The sequence below is a fragment of the Emys orbicularis genome, chromosome 2, assembly GCF_028017835.1.
Source record: "Emys orbicularis isolate rEmyOrb1 chromosome 2, rEmyOrb1.hap1, whole genome shotgun sequence".
Taxonomy (NCBI): Eukaryota; Metazoa; Chordata; order Testudines; family Emydidae; genus Emys; species Emys orbicularis.
This window is the reverse complement of record NC_088684.1, coordinates 140,994,654-141,020,185: the sequence shown is the minus strand read 5'-3', so window position 1 is coordinate 141,020,185 and position 25,532 is coordinate 140,994,654. Positions and strand designations below refer to the sequence as shown.

Below are 25,532 nucleotides of genomic sequence, written 5' to 3'. Positions count from 1 at the left end.
ATGAAAGTCTGATGGGCAAAGTTTATTTGCTTTTGTGCCACTGAATTGCTGCTTTCTTCTGAAGGGTCTGAAGCAGAAAAAACAGATGTAACCAGCCCAACCTTACTTGCTATCCAGTTCAAATTTGGCAGCAATACTGGCCTCTTCAATATACAAGTTTTACAGTAATGCCCTTTAAATTAATCACAGGTGTATAGACTATGTGCTAATCTTGGTGAGATTATTTAGGATTCAAATGCTCCCCTTGAAACACAAACACACATACTGGCTACTGGGTGAAATCTGCACAACAGAGACCCTCTGTGTCAAAGACTGTGCAGTCTAAATGACTAAATTAATGCAACATGCTAGTCTCAGACCAAATAGGTCTCTGGCAAGCTAGCTGGAGGAGAGTCTAGTTTGCCAAATGCTTGATGATGAAATCTAGTCATAGATTTGTGCAACATGTCTACTCTGCTGGGCTACCGCCAAAGGATGGTTACCCCTTTTTGATCTGAGCAGTTAGCCAAAGTCCAGGACCTTGCAGGTTGTTTCCATGAGGGGGAAACCTTGATGGTGGAGTCAGGTATCTCTGAAGTGTTCCTGTTTGTTTACAGAGAATGTACAAAGTTCTGTTTGCCAGAACAGAACAGGAACCAAATAGCAGGAGACAGTTTCTTTGCTCACAGTGTCAAGCCACTTTCAGCCAGCACTCAGCCCAAAAACCTCTCTGTAACTATTCAAAGGGCTACGCTCACAGTGCGGGTGCTTCCTTGCTGCCTTCTCTCTACGTTCACTGGGCTTTCTGCTGTTTCATACATACAAACCTCCACAAAACAGTGTGAGCCAGCAACACACCCCTCTGTTGTCATTTCTCTTAGACACCGGTTATATGTGTTTTAATGATAGAGCCTAGCAGCAGGGGCCTGGGTTCTCTAGGCACTACTGCCCTGCAAGTGTAATGGTAGGTACCTATTGTAGTCTGAGTTTAAGAGAGGGCAGTGTGAAATACAGAAGTGAAGAGCTGCACTTTCTAAAATGGCCACTGATCATACAGAAACAAAATATGTGATCAAGCAAGAGTCAGGCAAAAACGAAAAGGATCAGTTCTCTGGAACAGACACACTCTGAGCATTTGACCAGCACTGTGGGGAAATAGAACAGGGGGGCCTTCTTTTTGATAGCCAGAGCTTTGAATCTGTGGGCCCTGAAATAAACCCTCCAACAGAGATCTGTTATGCTGATGTAACCCTTCAACAGAGATCTGTTATGCTTTACACAGAGTAGGGCAGGCCTAAAGCCTGAGCAAGACTGAACAACACGATTCTCTGCCAAACTCGGTCAAGGGTAATGACCAGAGGAGGGGGGGGGGGGGGGGAGGAAAGAAAAAGATAGAACAATGCTAAAAGCTACAGCAAGAAACTGCTTTAGCAACATAATAACCGCAAGTTTATGAAACCGCTCGAAAAATAGAATATCCGCTTACATTAAGAAATTGTTTTTGCAAAGAGTTAATCATCCTTGCTGCTACAGCTATTTGCAACATTTTCCAATTCCAGCTATCTGCAAAATTAACCAATCATGGCTCTTCTTTAAGCGTCCCATGGTAACCCCCCCTTAACCCTTCACCGAAAACCCCCGGAAAATAACATCTGCCTTGCCGAGAAATGTACCCAAACTGGGGCCAAGCGCCACCCCTGAGGAAAACCGCCAAGCGTCCCTTTACCGAAATAAACACCCACTTCTTGGAAAATAATGAAGAAGGTGCCGGGGGGGGGGCTGACCCCAACCCCAACCCCAGTTTCTTAACTCATGACCAACCCCAACCCCAGTTCCTCAACTCATGACTGACCCCAACCCCAGTTTCTTAACTCATGACGTATTGTTTGTACTTTGCTTGCGGTTTAATGAAATAAAAACCCGCCTGTGCGCGGTGCTCGGTGTGTCAGTTTTCGAACTGCACCCCAAACGCGTTTGGTACGTATTGCAATAAAGGCCTCAGGCTCTGAGTCTGTGAACTAAAATCAGTGCGTGGGTGATTCTTTCCACGACAGCACTCAGCCCAGTGGAAGGAACCCTGATCATGGCTGGGGTCTGAGGGTACTGTTGTAACAGAACTAATGAATAATACAGTGTTTGTCCCAAGTTATGGGATTTTGTTGGTTCTTTCAAAGCCAGAGCTCCTGGAACAATGTGACTATCTTACATTAGTTTTAATTAAAAAAAAAATGCAGTTAATTTCTAGCCCTCAGCAGGGCTGGCAAAGAATAAACACTAAAAGCACAAAAACTAGAAGGTACAGGAAAAAGAACCCCAAAATGTTTGCATTTTTTAAACCCCACTCCTTTTAAACCAATGTTACGATCTTTGGGGAGCAGTGGCCTGATTTTTGAACACTGAGGGTTGGAAATATTGCAAATAAATAATGGAGTTTTTCACCCCAAATAGGAAATGTTTTGTTCCACTGTGTTACCCTAGCATATACCATTCTGCTCATTTTTTTAAATGCATAGGGCTTGCAAAGATTTCTAAGCCAACCGCCTGGTGCCTCAGTGGGGCACATGGGGACAGGGTAGCAGTGGGTTTTGCAAAAGCATTGAGGTTGCTACTTCTGTAGTGCTAATAAAAGAGAGATGAGCCTGGGCCCATAAAACTGGACAGGTGGCAGCGTGTAGGGAGCCCTTTGATGGCTCTCCCGGGCTAGGTACCCGAGCAAGGGGACAACCTGGACAGGTGGGAGCCTGAAGCGGCAGGCAGAAAGCCCCTGCCCCTACTGGCCCCTGGGAGCCCCTCACCCCACTGTTTGGGCTTAACCAGGTAGCAATGCTGCTCCCCAAGGCTGCAGCGGGTTTGTTGCAGTGGGAGGAAGCGGGCTGCCCTGGGCCAGGCTGTGGGGTGCGCGCGCCCCATTCCCTGGCCTCTGCTGCCCCTAAACTCCCCCCATCCCCACCCCTGCCCCTAGCAGGCCTGACCCCCAGCGGAGCCCTCGCTGCAGTTCCCCCCTGCGGCCGGCAGAGGCCGCCCTGGCGCCCCCGACTCCTTCCTAAGCAGGCGCCTGGGCGGGGCAGCCCCGCGCCGGGGGTCCTGTGTCCGGCCGCCGGCGCCTCGGGAGAGTCAAGATGGCGGCAGCGGCGCGGTGGCTGCGGGCGGCGGCGGGGCTGGGCGGCCGGTAGGTGACCCCGGCCCGGGCTCGGCTCGTCGCAGCTCCGCCTGGGGGGGGTTAACTCGTCTCCAGCCAGGGGGAAAGAGGGTCCCCCCTTTCCCTCCCCCCCGCGGGCCACTCCCTTTATCTCCCCCTCCCCCGCGGGTCACCCCCCAACTCCCCCCCAACTTCCCCTCCTCCGCGGGTCACCCCCTTCATCTGCCACTCCCTCATCTTCTCCCCCCCGCGGGTCACCCCCTCATCTTCTCCCCCCCCCCTCCGGGGATCACCCCCCCCTTATCTTCACTCCCCCATCTCCTCCCCCCCGCCCTGGCGTGTTGGGTGTTAATTCCCCCACCACCCCCCCGCAATGGAGAGGAGGAAGAATAGCTGATCACAACGGTCTCGTCTGGCCTTAAAAAAACAACAACAAAAAAAGCTGTGAACTATTGACCTGATCCGCAATCCCCACCCAGCGTGTGACTGGGAAGATGGTTTTATTATTTGTATTGTCATTGTGCAACGGAGCCATAGTCATGGGTCAGGACCCTGTTGTGCTAGGCAAGGCGCAAACACAGCATAAAAAGATGGTCCCTGTCTCAGAGAGCCGGCTGGGGCGCAGGGGGTGGGAATTGTTTCCCTCCAGCCCTCTGTGCAGGTTGGCAACTCCACCATCAGCATATGGGAGAGAGAAAGAAGCACCTACACAGGTGCATCATAGAGGAGGGTGCTACCGGACGCAGCAGGATGGAGTTGTCTACTCACCCCACATTGTGCTTGTGAGACATGAGAGCATAGTGCTAAAATTAGTTAAGGTTACCACCCACCCTTAACATTAAGTCCTAAAATACCTTAAAGACATCTGGGCTTCCCTCAGCATCCATACCCTTCCCCACTGTACAGGGGAAGTGGGGGGAAAGGGATACTACAGCAGGTCGCCTTATGCTCCCAACCCTGGTGTGTGTTGCTATGTTTGAGGGGGACATACAATGAGAATGAACTGCTACTGCTAATGGTGTGTTAAGTCTACTGGGTTTGTATGTTCTAGGGATGTAAAATGTTAACTGGTAAGCATTAGTCTTACCGGTTAACCCGCCTTAACTGTTAAGTCCTGGGCTGGCCAGCCAGCCCAGCGGCCCCACGCCGGCCGGAGCAGTACTGCCCACCTAGAGCGCCCCCAGCAGAGGCCATGCTGGCCAGATCGTCCCTTTAATGAATTAACTGTTTAAATGAAATATTTTAAATCGTTTAAACGGTTAACTTTTTTATTTATGTCCCTAGTATGTTCCCTGTTAACTATCACTGAAAGGCTGGGTAGGGAGCAACTTCTACATCTCTACAATGAGGAAAGGGTTAAAAGGACCCTAGTAACTCAAAATTATCCCAATTGCTTAAATTTTGTAAACAAACTCATAAAAAAGTTGTTTTAAAAAAAATCAACAACCTCCTGCTGAGATCTGAAAGTGAAACTGACTCTAAGTGTGAAACTGACCATCTATTTTCATTGTCCAAACCCAGAGAGAGGAAAGCAAAGAGTAAGCAGCGTAAAGAAAGAAATCTGGATTAGATCTTAAAATATTTTTGCTGTAATAATTCAAGGTGCTTGTTAGTAACAGATAAAGATATCTGTCACCATATAATTACAGCATCATTGTCTGAAGATTCTTGGAAGTTAGAAGTCATAGCTTAGATTTTCTAATTGTGGATATTTTCATGCCAAGTTTGTGCATGTGATTATAGTGATTGCACAAAACAGGAATTTGCATGTGAAAATGAACAGTTTTTTGTATTCCTATTTATTACCTATATAATCATGGTAATTATTGAGTACAAATATGCACCTAAACTTTTGAAAATCAGTTTAGTCCATCTTTTCACCTCTTCAGGTTTGTTCTTCTCAGCGTATTCTTCACACTTTTGTCCACTCGAGGTCTGTGTGTCTCAACAAGATGGGTGGTGTGGTTTACCTGAACAGCATCAACAAGAATTTTTTGTTATAGCTGGCCTCGTTCCACTCCAGGGTCCTGGTCTCCTGCTGCTGGATACGAATACGCCTCTGCCCCGATATAATGTGGTAAAGCAGCACTCCGGGGGGGTTGCGCACTCCGGCAGATCAAAGCAAGTTTGATATAATGCGGTTTCACCTATAACGGAGTAAGATTTTTTGGCTCCCGAGGACAGCGTTATATCGGGGTAGAGGTGTAGCTCTGTTGACACACTGCTTCAATGGAGCTGCTGTCCTTTCTCCACAGCAGTGTCCTGGTGAATTTTAAATCAAGGCGACTGGTGTGTAATGATTACTTGGCCACCTGGAAATTGAGGGAGAAGGGATTGAAACCCCATTTTCCCTTCTCCCCCAACAACTATGTGGAGAGGAGGGGAAAATAAGCCTGTAGCTGATAGCTAGTCTACATTACCTGTTCTCCTTCAAGAGGGAGGAAACTGATTAAGCAACTTGCTGAAATCCAGAGATATTAGGTGCATACAAAATTCTCTTTCCTTGAGAGATGGGAAAAGCTAAATTCTTAAATGAGATATTGTTGGTAAAATCTGTATCTTTCTTTAGGTTCTGTCGCATGACATTAAAAGACTTTAACTTAACAACTAAACAGCCTTTCTGCCAATTCGCACGAAGGAAACCGTTTCTTCCATCCACCGTAGCACATACTACAGGTAAATTTAATTTTTGTCATAAAGTAAGTAAAGCTCTCATGAGATTTGTCTTAAGAAGATGGTGAAAGAATAAATTCTCCTTTTTACTGAAATCTCAAATGTATGCAATATTCTGGGTGATTTTTTGTTAGTAGAAAGGTAGTTAAGTCATCATGCGGTCAGAGTTTAGAACCAGGATTTGGAGACTGTATTCCAGATTCTGGTCATTGTATGACCTTGGGTAAGTCCATTATACTCTGCACCTCAGTTTCCTCATCTGTATAATAATGGAGATATTTCATTTGGTTGCTGAGGCTTGTAAAGAGTTTTGAAGATGTAAAGCATTATATTTGTGCTCATATGTATTAGTTTAACTCCTTCTTAGTGTAAGATCACTCTCAGACCTCCTGCTATCCTGTATCCTGTTCAACAGTTGAAATCAGCAAGACTGGAACTGCTGACCATCCCAAGATGTCATCTTGCAAGGGTGGAGGCGTAGTGCCTTTATGGGGGAAGGGATAGCTCAGTGGTTTGAGCATTGGCCTGCTAAACCTAGGGTTGTGAGGGGGCCTTTTAGGGATCTGGGGCAAAAATCTGTCTGGGGATTGGTCCTGCTTTGAGCAGGGGGTTGGACTAGATGATCTCCTGAGGTCCCTATGATTCTATGATCAGGAGCAGTCTGCTCCTGAATATATCCTTCTGTACATCTCTGGCCATCTTTGGGGCAGAAATTTAAAAGTTTTGTTTTAATTTTGAGTTGTCTGATTAATTGTAGGTGTTGGGGAGATTTGAGGCTTGAAGTGATTTTACTCTTCCTATGTGTCAATTTATTAGGCATGTTGCCCAATTCTTTTTTAATTTGCCTAACACCGTATTAAGGCACTGAGAAATTAAAATGGACTGAAATTACTATTTTGCAGTTTTTAGTATTAATCTAGAAATTAACCTCTTACATTAGTTTGTCTGAAAAGCACTTCAGCTGCTAAAACTTGTAGTTAGGTAGCTCATGGGATTGAAGTAACATATATAGATTTTCAGCTTTGGATTTCTGGTTCAAAGTCAGTCTTTGTTAGTGATCAAAATTTTTTAGTTTCTTGTGTCTCTTCGGCGATCTGTATAAAGTTAGTTTTGTCGCAGAAAAGGGTTTGTAATACACGTTCACCATAATTGGCACTAACCATTAAGCAGTTTCAGGAGAGAGGCTAAGGGTGATTGGGTCATGAAGATGGAGAGGGCTCCTCCTTTTGGACAGATTTGAGGAACATTGGAAGGGCAACCCAGGGAGGTTTGAACTGCCACTGCAAATTGTGTGTGTGTGTGTGCACACAGATGACTTCAATAGCCAGGTCTGTCAATCCAGCACCTTTCACTAACACTAAAATTCCCCCACACCGGGCCAAATTAATATTATCTGAAAACGCAAAGGTTGGAACTCCACTTTACTGTATCTGCTCCTACAGTATTTTGTACAACTCTATGATCAGCAAAAAAAAAAAAAAGATTCAGTTGCCTTTTGTGCTGCTGAAAATTGCAGATCAGCTTCTGCAGCTGCCTGGTGGATTCAACAACTCTGCCATGTTGTGGAGAAAGAGATGTGTGTATATATACATTTTTAATTATGCAGGTGCCTGTTGTATAGAACCAACCACAAGTGGAAATATTATTTAAATGAGTGTCTCAGTGCCCACTGCAGCAAATGCTTTTTGATGCAGATTCCAGAGGGCCTCAGACCTACCCAACTCAGAATTGAATTTTTTTGAAATTCAGATTTAATCAAGCAGTCGACTGATTGACTCTGAGGGTTCTAGTCAGCCGCGTACTGATCTACAAATGTCCTTTAAATTCTGTCTTTTTTTTCTATCTTTATTTTTCACTTTCAATAAATGATCAAACAGAAGAAAGTACATGGTATAGTGGTCAGATAATTGAAAGAAGCAATGTGTGTATTCTGTGTGAATGATGCTACTTACAAACTGTAGATGATGATAAACTTGGTTATTCACAGTATATACAAAGAGTTCCAGTGTGACTAATGAGAAAGAAACACTGGTTTTTGAAAATAATCTGTTTTCCTAACTTCAGAAGATCCTGGGTACAATAGCTACCCTCATCAATACTTTTGTGAGAGGATGATGTATCCTGTTGTATTCTAGGCCTTTGGGGATGCTAGCCATTTGACTGTGGAGTTGCTGTCAGTTGCCCTTTGCATTAGCGAAGTCAGTAAATTTGTTGGGCATGTTCAGTTGACAACATCCACTTCCATCACTATAGGCTATTTGTCATATTGTCACATTGGAGGTGGCTTCCGTTGCCATTCTAATCAGGAAGATGTTTTTAGCCCTTGTGGATGGAGTTGTGTGACAGAACAGAGAATGGCTGTTAGTTGCTAAGTCAGGACTATTTCTAGCATGTTAGCACTGAGCGTCTCCATGCTAATTCTTTTATTCTTTCTCTCGAAACTTAAGAGCTTGCGTGTGTGGTGATGGTGTGGGTTAAAGTCAAATGAGTTGTTGTCATGACAGACACCTGCAGAGGAAATTTGGCGATTTATAAATAGCCTGATTTGTCATCTAATACTAGGAGTCGTGATCAAAATTGCTGTTTAGGAAGTGAAAGCTTCAGCTTTTTTTTGTTGCTTTAAAAATAACAAAAATAATTATCTCTATACCATATATGTTTCTGAAGTTAAACAAGCTTGCTTCCCAAATATTATGTACTCAGAATTTATACATATTAAAAAAAATCAGTTTCCCTTTGTTGAAGGTGATGTGCTGTTTGAGAATCCTAATCATGCAATGAAATTTGGCAGTGAAGGGACAGGAGAGTGATCTAGTGGTTAATGTAGAAAATAAGGAGGTAGGGTTCTATATCCAACTCTGACATTTACTTTCTGTGTGACAGCACGTGTCCTTTAACCTTCCTGTACCTCAAATTTCCAATCTGTAAAATGATTATTGTAATACCGACTGCACAGCTCCGTTGTGAATCTTAAATAATGTTTGCAAAGCACTTTGATATCCTTGGGTAAAAGTATATTCTATTTCTTTTTATTAAGGTTTGGGCAGTCCAGCAAAATCCCATTAAAATAATATTATCTGAGTAAACAACTAAATACTTTTTTCATAAATGTTGGGTATATTTTTACCAGCTTTTATAAATTATTTTAATATCAACTGTTAATACAAAATGTTTGCTGAAAGTCAATAAGCACAATATCAGAGCCAGCTTAATTAAACTGGTTGAGCTGTCCATCCAGATAAGATAGTTTGGGTGACTAAAAAGAATTCTGTGCTAGCTCTGAAAGGCTATGCAGGTTTCCAGATTACTGCAATTTCTTGTCCACACCAAAATGTCTCACACACTCCTTAGCGGGCTGTGTGTTCATTTTTTACAGTTATTTTGTGTGATACTTTCTCCTTTTTGATAATGCTGGAAAAGGAACAAAAAGATCTTAACATAAGAATATCTACAACAGAGGGTTAGTACATCTGCCCAAGTCCTGCATCTGGAATGCTCTTAACAGGCGCGTGATAATGCTGGAGTGGAGACCCCACACAATGCTCAGGTACCAAAGTGGTGAGCATGGAATAGCAACCTGAATAGAATAGAGAAGGGGCACAAATATTATCTTAGTGTGGATGTTAAAAAGAGAGCCTCTGAAAAAGGATGGGGAGAGTATTAGCTCTGTTCAGATAAACACAGAGAATGTGAGCAGCAAGTTGCTCAGGGAATAAAGCTGAGATTAAAACTAGCTGGGACAGGGTTTCATTAAGCTTTTCATCTGTGTCTTAAATTTAGTGACTGAATTTGCTGATCTTCGTGTTAATATGGGTACTTTGATGGAACTCGTTGAGCCATGCTTGATAAATTTCAGCGTTCCACAGTCCTCTGTTTTTAATAAATCTGTGTTGTGCAAACAAAACCTTGCCTGGCTAAATAAACAAGATCTCTGTTATTCCTTATATGAGCCACTTCTCTTTTGAACTTTTATTTCCTTTTTTCTCTTTTCAGTAAGATGCATGTTTATTCAGACTCAGGACACTCCAAATCCAAATAGTTTGAAGTTTATTCCAGGAAGACAAGTACTGGAGTCGAGAACCATGGATTTCTCCACACCAGCTGCAGCGTTTTGCTCACCTTTAGCGAGGTGTGTTCAAGCATTACATACTTTGTTCAAGGGACTATCTGTGGTAGTTACTGAAACACATGTATATACAAGTGTCATCATAAATGCAGCTGAATGTTAAAGAGCGGATTTGCTGCATTTCCACAGTGGATGCTGCTTTTTTTCATAAAGTAGATTGAATGCCTAGAGAGAGCCAAAGTAATCTATCGAGATTTTTATACTGTGCATGTCAGTGTGATAACTAAGTTCCTGGCCATCTATTTCATTGATCTGAATCAAATCATGATAGCATTCATTATTCCTGAAAAGGAAATATACTGTTGTTCATACCTGTGTTCCGGATCCTGCAAAACTTTACTGAATAGTCCTTACGCTAGTAGTCACTTTAAAGTCATGCCAACTCACAGTGTAATGAGACAGGCAACCTAAGGAAATGTCCATAAATGTTGTATGTGAAACTGAAACAGTTTACTAATTTTGGCACAGTTAATAACTTTTAACATTAGCTTCAAAGCCATTGGGTTTTTTCTCTTTAAAATATGGGTGTGTTACAAACAGTACAGTGGAAAAATTAAAATTCCTCAAGTTTATAATGAACCCTTTTTTCTAGTCTTATTCATGTATAATCTTTTGCAAAGGCCCTCAGTGCCATAGATCTGGAGTATCCATAGTGAAACTTACTTGGACTAATACATTTCAATCCACTTGGACTATGAATCATTACTACAGTTTATTTTCCATCTAATACTTTGCTATATTTTCATTGGGTAAAAAAGGGCTGGGACACCATTAAAGGTCTGTCTGAAAGTGGGGGATGGGATGGGAAGGAGTCATAGGAGTCTTTTGCCTGCTGATGGTGATGAGATGCCTTGGAGAACTGTTGCAAACTTGCTTCCTGGGGAAAGTGGGTGTGAGCACTGCTTCTGGTATCTGCCATTGCATCAATAGCAGCCCCTGGAGATAATGCTCCTTATACCTGCTTTGTATGTGGGTGGAGAGGCTGCAGTGGGAGGGTGAGATATGGAAATGCCATAGTGTCACCTTTCCAAGATCATAGTTTAATTTTCTCTTATATGTGATGGAAATACTGCACACAAGTGAAAGCAGCTTAATGCAGCCCTCTCTCCGGGAAACATAGCGTTATCCAGGGTATTGCTATAATATTTCCAAAATGCTATAGTTGATTTGTAACCAAACAGGAACTTTTCAAATTAAGTTCTTTAGCTCAAAGGTAGTAGAAATGCCCATATGTATAGAACAGCAGATGTTTCAGGCTTTGTAATTGGGATGCCCATTTGTTTTGGCATGAGAATACAAATCTTCCAAAGAAATAATATCAGCTATGCTAGCATTAGATGATTTGGAGTGCACGTGTAACTCCAAAATATATTTTAAAGTAAAATTTGGGGACCATTAGTCCATCAAGCAAATTAGGGTGTGATGATATTTAAAAAAAACAACCCACACACAACATGCACAGCTACATTTTTAACATTTAAAAATTGTTTGTTATGTGTATAGGAAAGTTCCTCTTTGCCATACATAACCTGTGGTAAAGTATCTGATTTGTGCATCTCAAGTTGTATAGATTTCCCCTTTAAGAAAGTCTATTTTTCAGCTATTTATACTACTGAAAACTTATTCTGTCTCTGTTTTCAAGATTAGGGTTACCTACAGTGTTTTGTATGAAAATGCCAGATTTAACTTCTGTTTGTTCTAGCTATTCTTTATCGTATCCCTGTGGGTGACAACAGACAGTCATTTAATCTGTGGTCTAGGTATTAAGATTGTATAGATTTAAAATTACTGACTCCTGTGACCACACAAACAAAACTGAGCATTTGTTGAGATTGCCTTTAAAACTCTCATTCTATTATTTTATAGTTAGAATAGTTTGTAATCAAAGTGTGTTCTTGTTTCCTGTCTGGTTCTAAAGTTTTAGTGTGTTGGTCTGAATTTGTGTGATGATTGTTTAAATACGGTACACCAAGGAAGTGAGGAATGAAGTATCAAGCTTAGATCTCTCTTAATATTTAATTTTAGAATTTTAATAGTGTTTTAATTGCACTAAGCAACTGAAGGTAGCAAAATTAAGTGAAACGGATATTTTGATAAACTCTGGTGCCCTTGCTTTCTGAGTAACCGCAACTTCAAATTCACCAACGTCGCCACAGAGTCACTCACATACCATAACAATGAATAAAGATTTGAAGATTCCTTACACATTAAGCTGGCCTGTTAAAACATTGTGGGCTACTCTTCACTGAAAAGTTATTGCACTGAACAGCAAGTATCACCAGAGTCCTAGTTCAGTTTGTTTTGGGGGAGTGTCTATGGAAGGAACAAAATTCAGAACAGCTTTTAGTAAAATAGATTATATTTAAAAGTTTTCAGCAACCTAATCTACTATTCTAAAGAAGAGTCCCTGTCCTTCCACAGTTGCATGCCAGGAATGTTTGTGTGTGTGTGTTGGTCATCCTTGATGCTGATCCAGTAGTTTTATGGATAAAGAATACCCTCTTGGCTTCAAACCGGAGCTAGAGACATGAGCATTAGCTCTTTCATACTTAACAGGAAAAAGTAACATGCTGTATGTTCAGTATCACACTCCATGGTATGATGTTTTCTACTTATGCCAAGCTGCAGAATTCCATTGCCATGGATAAAGAATAGAAGCACTTAAACTGTAGAAGAACCCTTTGCCAATCTCCTTTAATGGTTTTATTTTCTTAAGTGATGATTGCCCTCTAGAAATGTATTCTTGTAGGAAAGCAAGAAAGACAGTAGAACATGACTGATAGAAACTTTTAATTTAGTGTTTTTTGTGGTTAACTTTCTTTTGCAGGCAGTTGTTCAGGATTGAAGGAGTTAAAAGTGTCTTCTTTGGGCCAGACTTCATCACAGTCACAAAGGTAAGCGGAAAAGAGGTTCCAATGGTCTAAATATGAGCTGATGCTTGTCCAATCTACAGGGAGAGGTGAAAGGAACAGACTCCTGGCAGAGCCTTCCCTGGCTTGCATAACGTACACTAGAAATCTTACCTTTCTTTAGAATGTCCTCAAAATATTCACTACAGGGATTTAATTTAGTTCGTCAACATAATCTCTGTACAAAGTGCCTTCACAGCTTTATGGTAATTGTATTTCACACTGTTGTTCTAGTTACGGCTTCTGAGAATATTGTCTCTTGAATCTGATTTTCAGAGCCACCGAATGTCACGGCTTCCCTTGACATGAATTATTGTTGTAGGTGCTCAGCACTTTTTCAGTTCTAATCAAAATGCTAAAAGTCAGCTGAGTAAACTTTTAATATAACATTTTGCCCTTCTGTGGTCCCTTTCCTCTAAATTTAAATAAAAGAAGCCTCACATTTTACAGATGTGCATATTTACTATGGCATACTTAGGTTAAGTAAGTTTCTGTAGCCATATATAGTGAGCTAATGGCTGAGCTAGGAATAGATCTTGGGACTCCAAATGGATGATCATAAAGGCATCACTGTTGTCTGATCTAGCATGCACATGGCATTATGAATAGAGCTTGGAACCATCTGCTCCAGAAATAGACCTTTACTACTTGAGCTAAAAGAGAAGTTCCATTAAATATTAAGTAGTATTACGGTTCATATCCTTTTAGGCTAGATAATAGTAGGCAACAAAATTACAAACACATGAAGGTGAAAGTCTATCCAACAAAGAACAGTGATGCACATAAATGCAAGCAAGTGCATTACATATTGCCTCAAAATCCCTCCTTTGCCTCCAGTGGCAAAGCTTATTCATCTGGGACTCAGGAGTTCACCCAACCCAGGAGGTATTGTGTAATAAATCAATAGCTGCATAAATACTATATAGTTGCTATGCCATTTAGTGGACAACTCATGAGACGTCAATAATAGAACACACAACCAAAACACAAACAGTTTGTTGGTAGAAATAAAGCTTAGCAGAACATCTGTGATTTTAGTTTCTTTTCATCTTACGTTGTTTGTTTTTATACACTAATATTTTATACAGCAGTTGGCTTGCAAACATTGCAGGCGACTGCTTAAATCCAAACAACTAGACCTCTTTACTGAATATTTTAAATATAATTTTATGAAAACGTTTCTATTTCATATTGGATTTGGTAAAACCGAATAACATTAAATTTCAGGCCTAAATGCCCAGCAAGGTGCCTTTAAGATGGACAAAGGCCATGTATAAAATTCATCTTTGGAATGAGGCAGAAACACTATATTTGGTTTTCTTAATTTTTTTATAGGTGAGCGAAGATTGGGATTGGAATTTACTGAAACCAGATATTTATGCAACCATAATGGATTTCTTTGCCTCTGGTTTACCTGTAATTACTGAAGAGGCACCTCGTACAGATACAGGTAAATGAAACTCTTCACGACTGGCTTATGCCTGTATATGGTCTTAGTCCTCTCTTAAGTTGATGTGTTTGATAGATCATGTTCAGAGGAAATGAACTTGCCCCACAGAAAACATGTGAGAAGAGAATAACTGAAACAGTATAAATGGCTAAAATTAACACGCAAGATTCAGTGGTCTGCATAAGGTGCAATTAAACTAATAATACACAAACCGTTCAAAGCAGTTGTCTGACCATGAATATGGGGCCAGATTCTCAGATAGTGCAATGCTGAGGCCAAATTTTATAGACTCATTGATTCCAAGGCCAGAAGGGACCATTGTGAACATCTGTTCTGATCTGTATAACACAGGCCAGAGAACTTCCCCGAGATAATTCTGAGAGCACATCTTTTAGAACAGTGGTTTTCAATCTGTGGTCTGCTGACCCCTGGAGTCCACAGACTAAGTCTAAGATTTCCAATGGGGTCTTCACCCTCATTTGACATTTTTTAGGGGTCTGCAAATGAAAAAAGGTTGAAAACCATTGTTTTAGAAAAACATCCAACCTTCAGTGGCTCCACACTGACTTTACACCAGCAAAGGATTTGGCCACGGCTGTTCTAGCCTTTTTTGGTTTGAAACAGTTTTTAAAAGTGCTTGGGTTTCTGTGTGTACAAAAATATTGGCGGTTGCTACAGAGTCTGCTTTTTACAAGCTCGCTATAAAGATCACTTGTCTCCTTTGTAAAGTGTTGAAATGCCCTGTGTTAATGGATTAATTGTAAAATTGCAATACTGTTACAACAAGAATGCAGAGAAGAGTTGCTAAACTGAGCTGGAGGGAAACACTGCCTCTGTTGAGGTGTTCTGGTAGCCCATCTGTTGCTGTCAGCTGTTCTTTCAGTATGTTATCCAGAGAACTGCCTGGAGTGTCATTTTGAAAGTAATGACTTCTGTTAAGTAATTTAGGAGTTTTGAGGTTTATGGGTCTCAGTTCCATTGAAAAGATGCTTCAAAGGAAAATCATCCATTTTTATAACTACTTTTCAGCCCTGTAGCTGGAAACAGTAGCCATTTGTCTTTCAAATAAAATTTAAAATGGTTTAATGGAGGTTACTAAGACAGTTGGTCAGTCAAGTAACTAATGTAGGTCTTGATACTCTAATAAACTTCACAGTTGTTAGGAATTTGGAAACAATTTATATATCTGTAATAAACCCTAGACAGAAGGAGAATTGTGTACCAAAACCCTAATGATCCTCAATCTCCCCCTCCCCCCCCCCCATTCCTGCCATCTGATTCATGGCTGATCCTATAGAAAGAGAGGTGACATGTAGCTATTGAGGAAATCTATATTGGTGTAACTTACATGCTGAGGAGCCAGAGGGAGAAGTAGGTTGTAATACAGGGCTGCCTGTGTTAGCCCACATACCTGTATCCCATGCTGTTAGTTGCTTTTCTTGCTACTCTGTGCTTCGAGAAGAACCGTGGTTATGCTTGTGTGAGTAAAAGAGAGAATATTGAGGAAAATCTGAAAAGGTTTCATGTACGTGCTGTAAATTACACCGGCTTAGATTTAGCTGTGAGTTTAGCTCTTAGAATCGTCCTTTGGTGATGTATTGTTGGTACTACTTAATAGTGGAAAAAGAATATTGTTTTTACAAGTATTTTACCACAGTAATATTAATCATAAGAAGGCCTTGTCATTATTTTTCTTTGCATGTGTTTTTCCCCCTAAAGCTGCATCAGAAGATGACGATGAAGTTGTATTAATGATTAAGGAACTTCTGGATACCAGAATAAGGTAACTTTAAACATTGCTAGTTTAAAGCATTGTCACACAGTAGGCATGTTTTGGATTATTTCAGAGTGATGCAATTCTAAATATTTTTAGGATTACACAAATTAAATGGGTAACATGGCATATTTCAGCTTGGTGCACAGAGAGGCCAGATTTGTTCATATCGTGTCTAATTGAAAATTGCACCTCGAGGTTCCCTGTGAAAACTAGCTTTATGCTGAACAGTGTCCAGTTCAGTGAAGGATCTGACTCAATCAAACTGACCCCTGCGAATCAAACTGCATTTTCCCAGATGATTTTAGAAGACAGTAGGATCCTGCAACCCACAATAGTCTGTTTTTTAAAATGAGTTCATTGGGACCAACCTGGTTATAGCTTTAGGTGCTACTGCAGTCTAAATCTCTAATAATAAAAAAAATAACATGAAAGATCTTAGATTGTGGGGTGAACACTCTTCCCCCCCCCCCCCCTTCATGTATTCATCTCCCTTGTTTTTCACATTTTGCTGTTCTCAGATGAGTTTCAAATCATTTAACATTTCATGTTCAGTAAAGTAGGGTAAACTCTATCATCTCAAATTTGTATCTCAGAAATTCACTCACAGAAGTCATCTGAGCTTCCATTAACTTTTATCCCTAAATTTTTTTTGCAGCAATTATATTTGGGTTTTGACACAGCTTGAAATTAGAATGTGGTAGTCAGTAATGTAGTGTTTAGAGTAGTTAAGAGATGTTATTCAGTTCTTGTCATAAAGCAGCCCCACCTGGAGCATCCTTCTGCTGCAAGCTGTGGCATGACAGGCACACCTGCCTCAGTTTCCCTCCTTCATAGTCCCCCAAAGTAGTCCAAAGATTATTTGAGTGTAAATAGCCCTTGTGGGTTTAATTTATTACAAAAGAAAGTCCCATGCGCATAAGTCCCAACACCATAATCCAGGCAATACATCGAATACAGCCCCAGCATGCCCTTGCTCTCCAGCACAATCCTCTCTGGCTCCAGCTCTCTGACTCCAAGAGCCAGCTGGCATCTCCTTCTGTTGCTGTCAGCCTTCTCTGGCCTTGGCGCTTTTTGGCTCAGGAAGGACAGTTTTGGCTAGCCTCTCCGCTGGCTCCCTAGTCCTCTACCCTGTTCAGCCTCCTGGCACAGGCTTTGGTACTTGAAAGTCAGTAAGCTAGACCTTCCATTGGCTCTTAGCTCTCAGCCTTTTTCAGCCTCTCAGCACTAGCTCTTCAGCCCCGGAAGGTCAGCCAGCCAGCCCCTCCACTGGCTCTGTGATAATTTGTCCCTCTTTCCAGGGAGGGCCTGCAGCAAGCTTTCTGCTCTCTGCAGATTTTCCCAGAGACCTTAGTGTCCTGACTATTCCTGAATGGTCTCTCTCCAGGGCAAGTGGGGCAGTTTGCCACGGGCCCCGCAGGGGCCCCCACGAGTATGTCGGAGGCTCCCCCTGCCCCACCAGTATGTCAGAGGCTCCTGGGAGAGGGGGTAAGCGGCATGGTAAGGGGTCAGGGCCGGGCACCCCCCGACCCCATCCCCCCCACAGCTCTGACCCCCAGCTCCGAGCCCAGCCCCTCTGAGCCGGAAACCCCCCCGGCCCCATCCTCCCCACAGCCCTGACCCCCAGCTCCGAGCCCAGCCCCTCTGAGTTGGACACCCCCCGGCCCCATCCCCCCCACAGCCCTGACCCCCAGCTCCGAGCCCAGCCCCTCTGAACCGGACACCCCCCTGACCCCATCTCCCCACATCCCTGAGAGCCGGGCACCCCCCAACCCAGAGCGCAGCTCCCCACCCAGCCCTGGGCAACAGCAGCACCACCCCCAGGCAGCGACAGCCCATTGGCACCAACCATCACCAGCAACAGCCTATTATGTAGTTGCAAACGTATACATACCATTAAAGCATTTAATGTTTTTAAATAATGTATTTAGTGTATTTTCAAATTATTACAAATTAATTTTTGAATGTATTTCACTAGTTATTTTTTACATTTCCAAATACATGTTACTAGAGTATTGCAACTTTTTTTAATGGAAGGGGCCCCCGAAATTGCTTTGCCCCAGGCCCCCTGAATCCTCTGGGCGGCCCTGTCTCTCTCTCCCTAATCTTGTATAGCACCTAGGTGCTGCTCCACTCTCTTAAATGACCAAACTGGGACTACCAGAGTGAACAGAAACAAATAAGAAATACAGAAATGTGGATGTGGGGAAATGCCTAATGTATTTCAGAAGTCCTCTTGTTACCGACGATGGCTTCTTCACAAAACACACATTCCAGGAGCAAACACTCTTACATACGGTGTAAGTGAACAGAATTAATTTGCATTTCTCAAGAAAATGCACCAACTTGGGCTTTTTTTTATTTATAATTTCTATAAAATGTTGCATTCTGAAAGCTCTTATAAAAAAATTATAAGGTATATCTTTCAGCTGAAATATAGTGACAGTAAACTCATCTCTTAAAGATGAGGAAGGGATATAGAGGGGAGGAGGAAAATCTTATCTAATTATATGGATCTATGTATTGTGTGGGTATATATAGAAGTTTTCAAACTGTGGGGTGCATCCCCCTTTGTCCCCCTCCCCCACTGCCCCCCTGGGGAATGCCAAGTTTTATCACAGGAGGCAGAGGACGTGACAGGGCTGGGCTGAAGGGCTGGGGTCAGGAGGAGGCTTTGTCTGGAAGGGGGAAGCACACACGACTCTGAGCAGGTGGTCTTGCTTGCTTTAATCACAGAATCACAGGGTTGGAAGGGACCTCAGGAGGTCATCTAGTCCAACCCCCTGCTCAAAGCAGGATCAATCCCCAAATCGCCCCCTCAAGGATTGAGCTCACAACACTGGGTTTAGCAGGCCAATGCTCAAACCACTGAGCTATCCCTCCCCCCTAACCAGGCTTTTTACTCATCTTACTCCCCCACAGCTGCAGCTGTGTCCACCAACTGGCAGGAGAGACTGGTGGGAGCTCTGCGAGTGGGGAGTTGAAGGCTGTACTGGCCAGGAGTACTGGCACTCCCTTCCCCCAGCCACGCAGAGCCTCCTCTTGATCCCAGCCTTTCAGCGCAGCCCCAAGGCTAAGAGCGCAGTCTCTTTCCCCTGCCGGACAGAGAATGGGGTCGCGCTGAAGTGCTGGGGCAGGAGCGGGCTGTGTCCGGCAGGGTGGTCAGTACTCAAGGGGTGGAGCCTTTCGCTCCCCTCCTGATCCTGGCCCTTCAGCTCAGCCCATCTGCTTCCCCTGAGTGGGGGTAATGGATCAAGGCAGGGAGCCAAGTGCTGGCAGCTGCAGGGAGCAGAAGGCTTCCTCAACTGCCATGTGGTGTGTACTCCCTCCCCAACTGGCCCCCGCAGGTACCAGGTGTGACGCACATGGCAATCTTCTGCATATTCTTGGGAGACCAGATTGAGTGAAGCTTAAGTATCTTTGGGGTCCATTGTATTAAAAGCAGCGTTTGTGGACTGGGATGGTATGTCACGCTCCAGGACAGAGATGGGATGTGAGGCATGAGAGTTCAAAGGACGATATTGAAAATGTGCTAGACGGGAATGGACTTTGGGGGACAATAAGTGTGAAGTGTATTTCCTGGGGGATACCTAGGGAGAGGTTAATGCAAATTCCCCACCTCTGGTTATGCAAAAAGCGAGCCTTTGGCGCTACAACCTGAGGAATGACTCGTACCAGTTCTCGGACACTGGAGATCAAAGGCCTAAGCTGCGTAAAGAAACAGCTGACCTGCCCAGCCTGGGTTCTGGTTCTGAATCTAGACTGTAACCACAGGGGAAAAACAAGTTGTGGGTTTTGAAAGGCTGATCACCCACTGGAGCCTGAGGTTGGAGTTGGGGGTGACCTCTGGTAAGCTTTTTAGCATGCATGTAGGTTCTTTTCTTGTTTTAACATGTTTTCTCTGTAATGCTTTCACCTTAATAAATGTGCTTGCTTAGAAAAAGCTGAGTGGCAACTTATAATTGTGGCTAATACACTGGTCAGAGCCTCTGGAGAGAAAGCCAAGTGCAGTCGCTGGCCTTTTAGGCAGCTGGAGATATCACATTGTAGGCCGAGAACTATGCAGCTTTACTAATCCCCTGGGCAGGAGGGAGTGAGATGCAGGTCTCTGCCCAAGAGAGGTGATGGCTGATGAGCTTGGAGCCTAGAGTGGGTGCCCTTGAGGAACCACGAGTGGGGGACACAGGTGCAGTTGCCCTGAAACTGTGACACCAGGCACTCCTCCCCTCATTGCTTAGAAAAAGAGAGGTGTGCATGGGACGTGGGGGTGGCTCAGCAGAAAAAAGTTTGGGCACCTCTGGTATGTAGTAATGATTTGAAAGATAGCATTAAGTAAGCTTTGCTGTCATGGGTTATGTGGTTGCCTAAAACCCCCATGGTACATTAGCCTTAACATTCACAGTTGCCTCTTTTATATTCCACAGAAATTCTGTTAAAATTGTTTGTCCTTTTTCTCAGTTGGCCAGGAGGCTGTTGAACAGACCATTTGCAGTAGTCTATGTTGTTGTGTCAATATCATTACTGAATAGCTTCCAGGAGCTCTGTATAAGCCCAGTGATACATACAGAGCATTCATTGTTTACACTGAAGAACATCAAAAATAGAAGCAAAGAAATCAGAAGCCTTTATGAGAGTATGTCTACGCTGCAATTAAACACCTGTGGCTGGCCCATGTCAGCTGATTTGGATTTATGGGGCTTGGGCTATAGGGCTGTAAAATTGTGGTGTAGACATTTGGGTTCAGGCTGGAGCCAAGCTCTGGGATCGGGAGAGCTCGGGCTCCAGCCCGAGCCCGAACGTCTACACCACAATTTTACAGCCCTTAGCCCGAGCCCCACAAGCCTGAGTCGGCTAACATGAGCCAGCTGCACTCTGGGAGGGAAAAAAGGAAGACTGGAATTGTGCCGTAACATGTTAAAATCTTGTCAGATAAAGGAAGAATGAATTCTCAATCAGATGCTTTTTGTTTGTTGGCTTCCAGGAATTAAGGTGATTTGTGTAGAGTAAGTTGTTGATGCTGATGTTAATAAATGTGACCAAATCCTAAATTATTGCAGCAGAGGTGAAGTTCTCAAGTGTTTTTCTGGGAATTGGTATATAGAGCTTCTGTTCAAGTAACATGACGCTTTTTAGCTTGGCATCTGGAAAAATGTTGCTATGGGGATGCATTTATAAAGTTGGTAATTTGTTAGTTGTGACAGGAGACTAGATTGGGGAAATGTCAATTGCTCTGGAGTCCAAACCTGTGAGATGCTGTGTGCCTCATCAACTAACCAGATCAGGCCCATATGTACTTTGTTTTCTTCCATACATTGTGTATACAAAGCACAATAAGCATTCAGAACCCTCTAGAATATGTCATAATTATTCCCCATACTACTACATTCAGTTTGTAAAAAGCTCTAATACACAGAAGACAATTTTAGGAAGGAAAGTCCTCCAGTTCTTCAGCTTACTGAGGATTCTGCCTTAATACAATACAGAGAGGAGAGTGAATTGGTGACAATTAAAATTTATGCCTATTGGAAAGTTTCAGGATGTTGCTATGGGGGTGGAAGTGAAGGCTGTTTATCATGGGAGTTAATTGTAATTTAGTTGTCTTGGTAGCTTGTATAATATAAAGAAATGTGATTACTCAGTTGTTTTTGGTTGTAAGAAAACAGACAAATGTTTTACAAGCTTGTAGCTCTCTATTTCCATATTAACTTGCCAATTGCAAAAATACTAGTTCAGAACTTAAAACTGACTCTTGCTCTCTTCCCTCACTAAGTATTTGCTACTAATTTTTTTTTACTAGTAGAACACATCATGAAATTCTTAAACTTTGTATAGGAATGGGTGGCTTGGGAGTTGTAGAGCCTTTGTCTCTGTCACTAGCCCAGGTCAGAGTTGTCAGCAGTTGATGCTATCTGATGGCTAACTCTTAGTTCTTTGTGACAGGGGTTGGGAGGGATCGCAGGCCAGCTCCCAGTCACAAAACTCATCAAAGTTGGCACATTTCCTCATTGGCCAAGGAATAAATAGGCCTTAGGCTACGTGTACACTATAGAGCAGAGGTGGGCAAACTACGGCCCGTGGGACCATCCTGCCCGGCCCCCGAGCTCCTGGCCCGGGAGGCTCACCCTCGACCCCTCCCCTGCTGTCCCCCCTCCCCCGCAGCCTCAGCTCGCTCGCTCTGCCCCCGGCGCAATGCTCTGGGCAGTGAGGCTGTGAGCTCCTGGGGCAGCGCAGCTGCAGAGCCCGGCCTGACCCGGTCTCTGTGCTGCGTGGTGGCGCTGGTGGTGTGGCCCGGCTCCGGGCGGCGCGGCTGTAGCGCCGCCAGCCACCGGTGCTCAAGGCAGCGCAGTAAGGGGGCAGGGAGCGGGGGAGCGGGGGTGGATAGAGGGCAGGGGAGTTCGGGGTGGTGGGCAGGGGGTGGGGGTGTGGATCAGGGTCAGGGTGGGAAAAGGGAGTTGAATGTGGGCAGGGGTCCTGGAGGGGGCAGTCAGGAAGGAGGGAGGGTTGGATGGGGCAGGAGGGGGCAGTCAGGGGCAGGGGTTCCAGGGGCAGTCAGGGACAGGGAGAAGGGGTTTGTGGATGGGGCAAGGGTCCTAGAGGGGCCGTCAGGGAACAGGGGAGGTTGGATGGGGCAGGAGTCCCGGGGGGCGGGGGGCAGATAGGAGATGGGGGCCGGACCACGAACCCCTCCCCTAACCAGCCCTCCATACATTTTACGAAACCTGATGCAGCCCTCAGGCCAAAAAGTTTGCCCACCCCTGCTATAGAGCTTACATTAGCACACCTGTACCAATGTAAGACCTCTTGTGTAGCTGCTTTATGTCGACAAGAGAGAGCTCTCCCCTTGACATAATTAAACCACACCCAGTGAGTGGCGGTAGCTATTTTGGCATGAGACGCCCTCCTGCCAGCATAGTGCTGTGCACACTACCACTTATGTCGCTCAGGGGTGTATTTTTTTCACATCCCTGAGCAACATAAGTTTTGCCGACATAAGTGGTAGTGTAGATATGGCCCCAGAGAAAGAACTTTGGTCCCTTCAGATCAGGGTTGGGGAATGTTGATCTGGAGCGCTCTAAGGAGACAGGTTTCAGAGTGGTAGCCGTGTTAGTTTGTATCAGCAAAAAGAACGAGGAGTACTTGTGGCACCTTAGAGACTAACATATTTATTTGGGCAGCTTTCGTTAGCCCACGAAAGCTTGTGCCCAAATAAATTTGTTAGTCTCTAAGGTGCCACAAGTACTCCTCGTTCTTTTTTCTAAGGAGATATTTGCCCTGTCATTGCCCATGTTGGACCAGTTTGTGTAAAAAGAAAGGGCTAGAACTAACTCTTACATGAGCTATTAAATGAACTCTTACAATTTTTAGAACAAAAATTACCTGCAGTAGTAATTTCTGTTAAAATAAATATTCTGTTTCCTCAGGCCAACAGTTCAGGAAGATGGGGGTGATGTCATATATAAAGGCTTTGAAGATGGGATTGTACAGTTAAAGTTGCAGGGTTCATGCACTAGCTGTCCCAGTTCTATCATAACACTGAAGAATGGGATACAGAACATGCTGCAGTTCTATATTCCAGAAGTAGAAGGCGTGGAACAGGTATGTGAATATGAAGGTGTTTTTTTGATTTATAGACAGGACCTCTTCCCCCTCGGCGGCATGTAGAGTTCTGCTCAAGTGATTTAAAATACAATTTTTTAAAAGTACATAATTTTGCAATTCCGATATGGCATTTTAAGCAAATGGATACAGGGCACTATAAAAGGAATAACAGTATTTAAGCCAGAAACATCCATGCCATTGGGAGTTACTGATACTTACAACCGGTTATGTCTGTGTATGTGGGGTTTTTTTGTTTTTTTTTAATTTACCGAAGAAAAACTTCATTTCCATAGGGACCGGATGCTGTTAAATGCCTCTGCTTCCTGCAAAACTTCCATTCTTAGAAGCTGCAACCTGCATGGGTCTCGGACCACAAATCAGCCTTGAATGGGAAAACTTCTTTAATAAATTAATGAATTACAGGGACAGTAGTCAGATTAAATCCCTAGAATCCACCTTCTTCTAGCACGGTTTGGCACATCGAGTCTTTGTTCAAATAAGATGGGGAAAAAAGCCTGACACATTTTGTTCCTTGCACAGTTACAGCTGTTTTTATTTTTCCTCATCCATGCCTTTGTACTATGTACTCTAAATTTTGTAGTGTTATTTTGTTCCAATAACACAGCACATGAAGGTTATTAGTTTTCCCTTTTTTATTGACTCGGTTTCAAATGTATTGCTTCGCTCTAGTCTCAGAAACATGGGATGGATTTTATAACTGGAAATTTTTTTGGAAAAACATTTTGTTTTGTTTTTTGTCAGTGAACAATATTTCGGTGTTTTGGGGACTTTCTTCTGATATGTATAATTAACCAGGAACAAATTTTTTGCTCTCTGTGTACTAAGATAAGTCTGTGTCCGCAAAAATACAAATTCAGATACATTCTCCAATTAAACATCTGGTATGTGTTAGTGAATGTTCTCAATGCTTTTGTAACCACTTGGTCTGCTTCTTAGCATTACACAACCTTCTTATTTCAGTCAAATCTCCTCATGTCATTTTGATTGAAGTGAGTGGCTCACCTCTTTCATGTGACCATCATCATATAATGGCACTGAACAATTGCTGCTCCCATTGCTTTCTCTGGGAATTAAGTAGCTCTTAAGATCAGGTTCGATGTAATTAACTGTGTGAATAATAAATGTTGTCATTTATATTTATGGCTCTTTCTTGAGCTCTTGTGTTGTCCTAGTGAAGCAAAGTTGAAAATGATTACTTAAACAACGTTTGGGTTTTGGTTTTAGGTTGTTGATGATGAAGATGGAGTGGAGAAAGAAGCAAACTCTACCTGAGCTAACAGCATGTGTGAGACTATAAATAGCAAAGTTTTCCTGAGGGTGTGTATAACTTAACCATGTCCCGAGGAACAACAAAAATTGCCATTCTCTTCTTTAGAAAAATAGTTAAATTTTCATCTTTTAAAATGACCCCCCTGTTTAAAGATAATACACTGCCTTTTCCAGGGACTTACTATATGGTCTGCTTTCAAAAGAGAACTTGTTCCTTCTCCTGTAGACTTCATAACTGTTACGCATGGTTAAGAAACAAATGAAAAAGGCATTTTTAAACAGTGATTTGTCGGTCTATTTCTTATTCTCAAGCCTTTGTGTGTGAAATAAAGTGGGAAGTGAAAAAAGTAAGTGAAATTGTTTAGAATAAATTCTAAAGAAAGTTGTGCATTTTATATAATATCTGTATCAAATATTCTCCCTGTTCTGCCTTATGGGCTTTTGGAATGACTTGCAATCATATTCTGAAGCTCTGAGATGTAGAGTTTATTTTTATGAAGTAAATTATTTTTGTTCTTGATTACTGTGTATGAGTTTTGACTAAAAGTTAACCTGGTCACAAATGTTTGTTGTTGATTATACCCACTTGTTAA

The 25,532-nt window shown here is 43.0% G+C and overlaps 1 protein-coding gene across 2 annotated transcripts; it reads left to right on the top strand.

Moving 5' to 3' along the window:
- The first annotated feature begins 3,098 nt into the window (after positions 1–3,098).
- Positions 3,099–25,532, top strand: NFU1 (NFU1 iron-sulfur cluster scaffold). Of its 2 annotated transcripts, none has more exons than XM_065399305.1 (8): positions 3,099–3,148; positions 5,688–5,794; positions 9,785–9,920; positions 12,745–12,811; positions 14,162–14,276; positions 15,996–16,059; positions 23,472–23,646; positions 24,895–25,532. In XM_065399305.1, exons 1-8 carry the CDS (start codon positions 3,099–3,101, stop codon positions 24,940–24,942), a joined length of 762 nt encoding a protein of 253 aa, XP_065255377.1. In that variant the 3' UTR covers positions 24,943–25,532. The 2 variants fall into 2 exon arrangements, with proteins under 2 accessions (XP_065255377.1, XP_065255376.1); XM_065399304.1 differs by lacking the exon at positions 3,099–3,148 and adding an exon at positions 3,803–3,900.

Coding starts and splice junctions, on each gene's coding strand:
- NFU1 (XM_065399304.1), top strand. CDS start 3,803: ATGGGAGAGAGAAAGAAGCACCTACACAGGTGCATCATAGAGGAGGGT. Junction 9,921..12,744: donor TTTTGCTCACCTTTAGCGAG/GTGTGTTCAAGC, acceptor TTTCTTTTGCAG/GCAGTTGTTCAGGATTGAAG. Junction 23,647..24,894: donor AAGTAGAAGGCGTGGAACAG/GTATGTGAATAT, acceptor TTTTGGTTTTAG/GTTGTTGATGATGAAGATGG.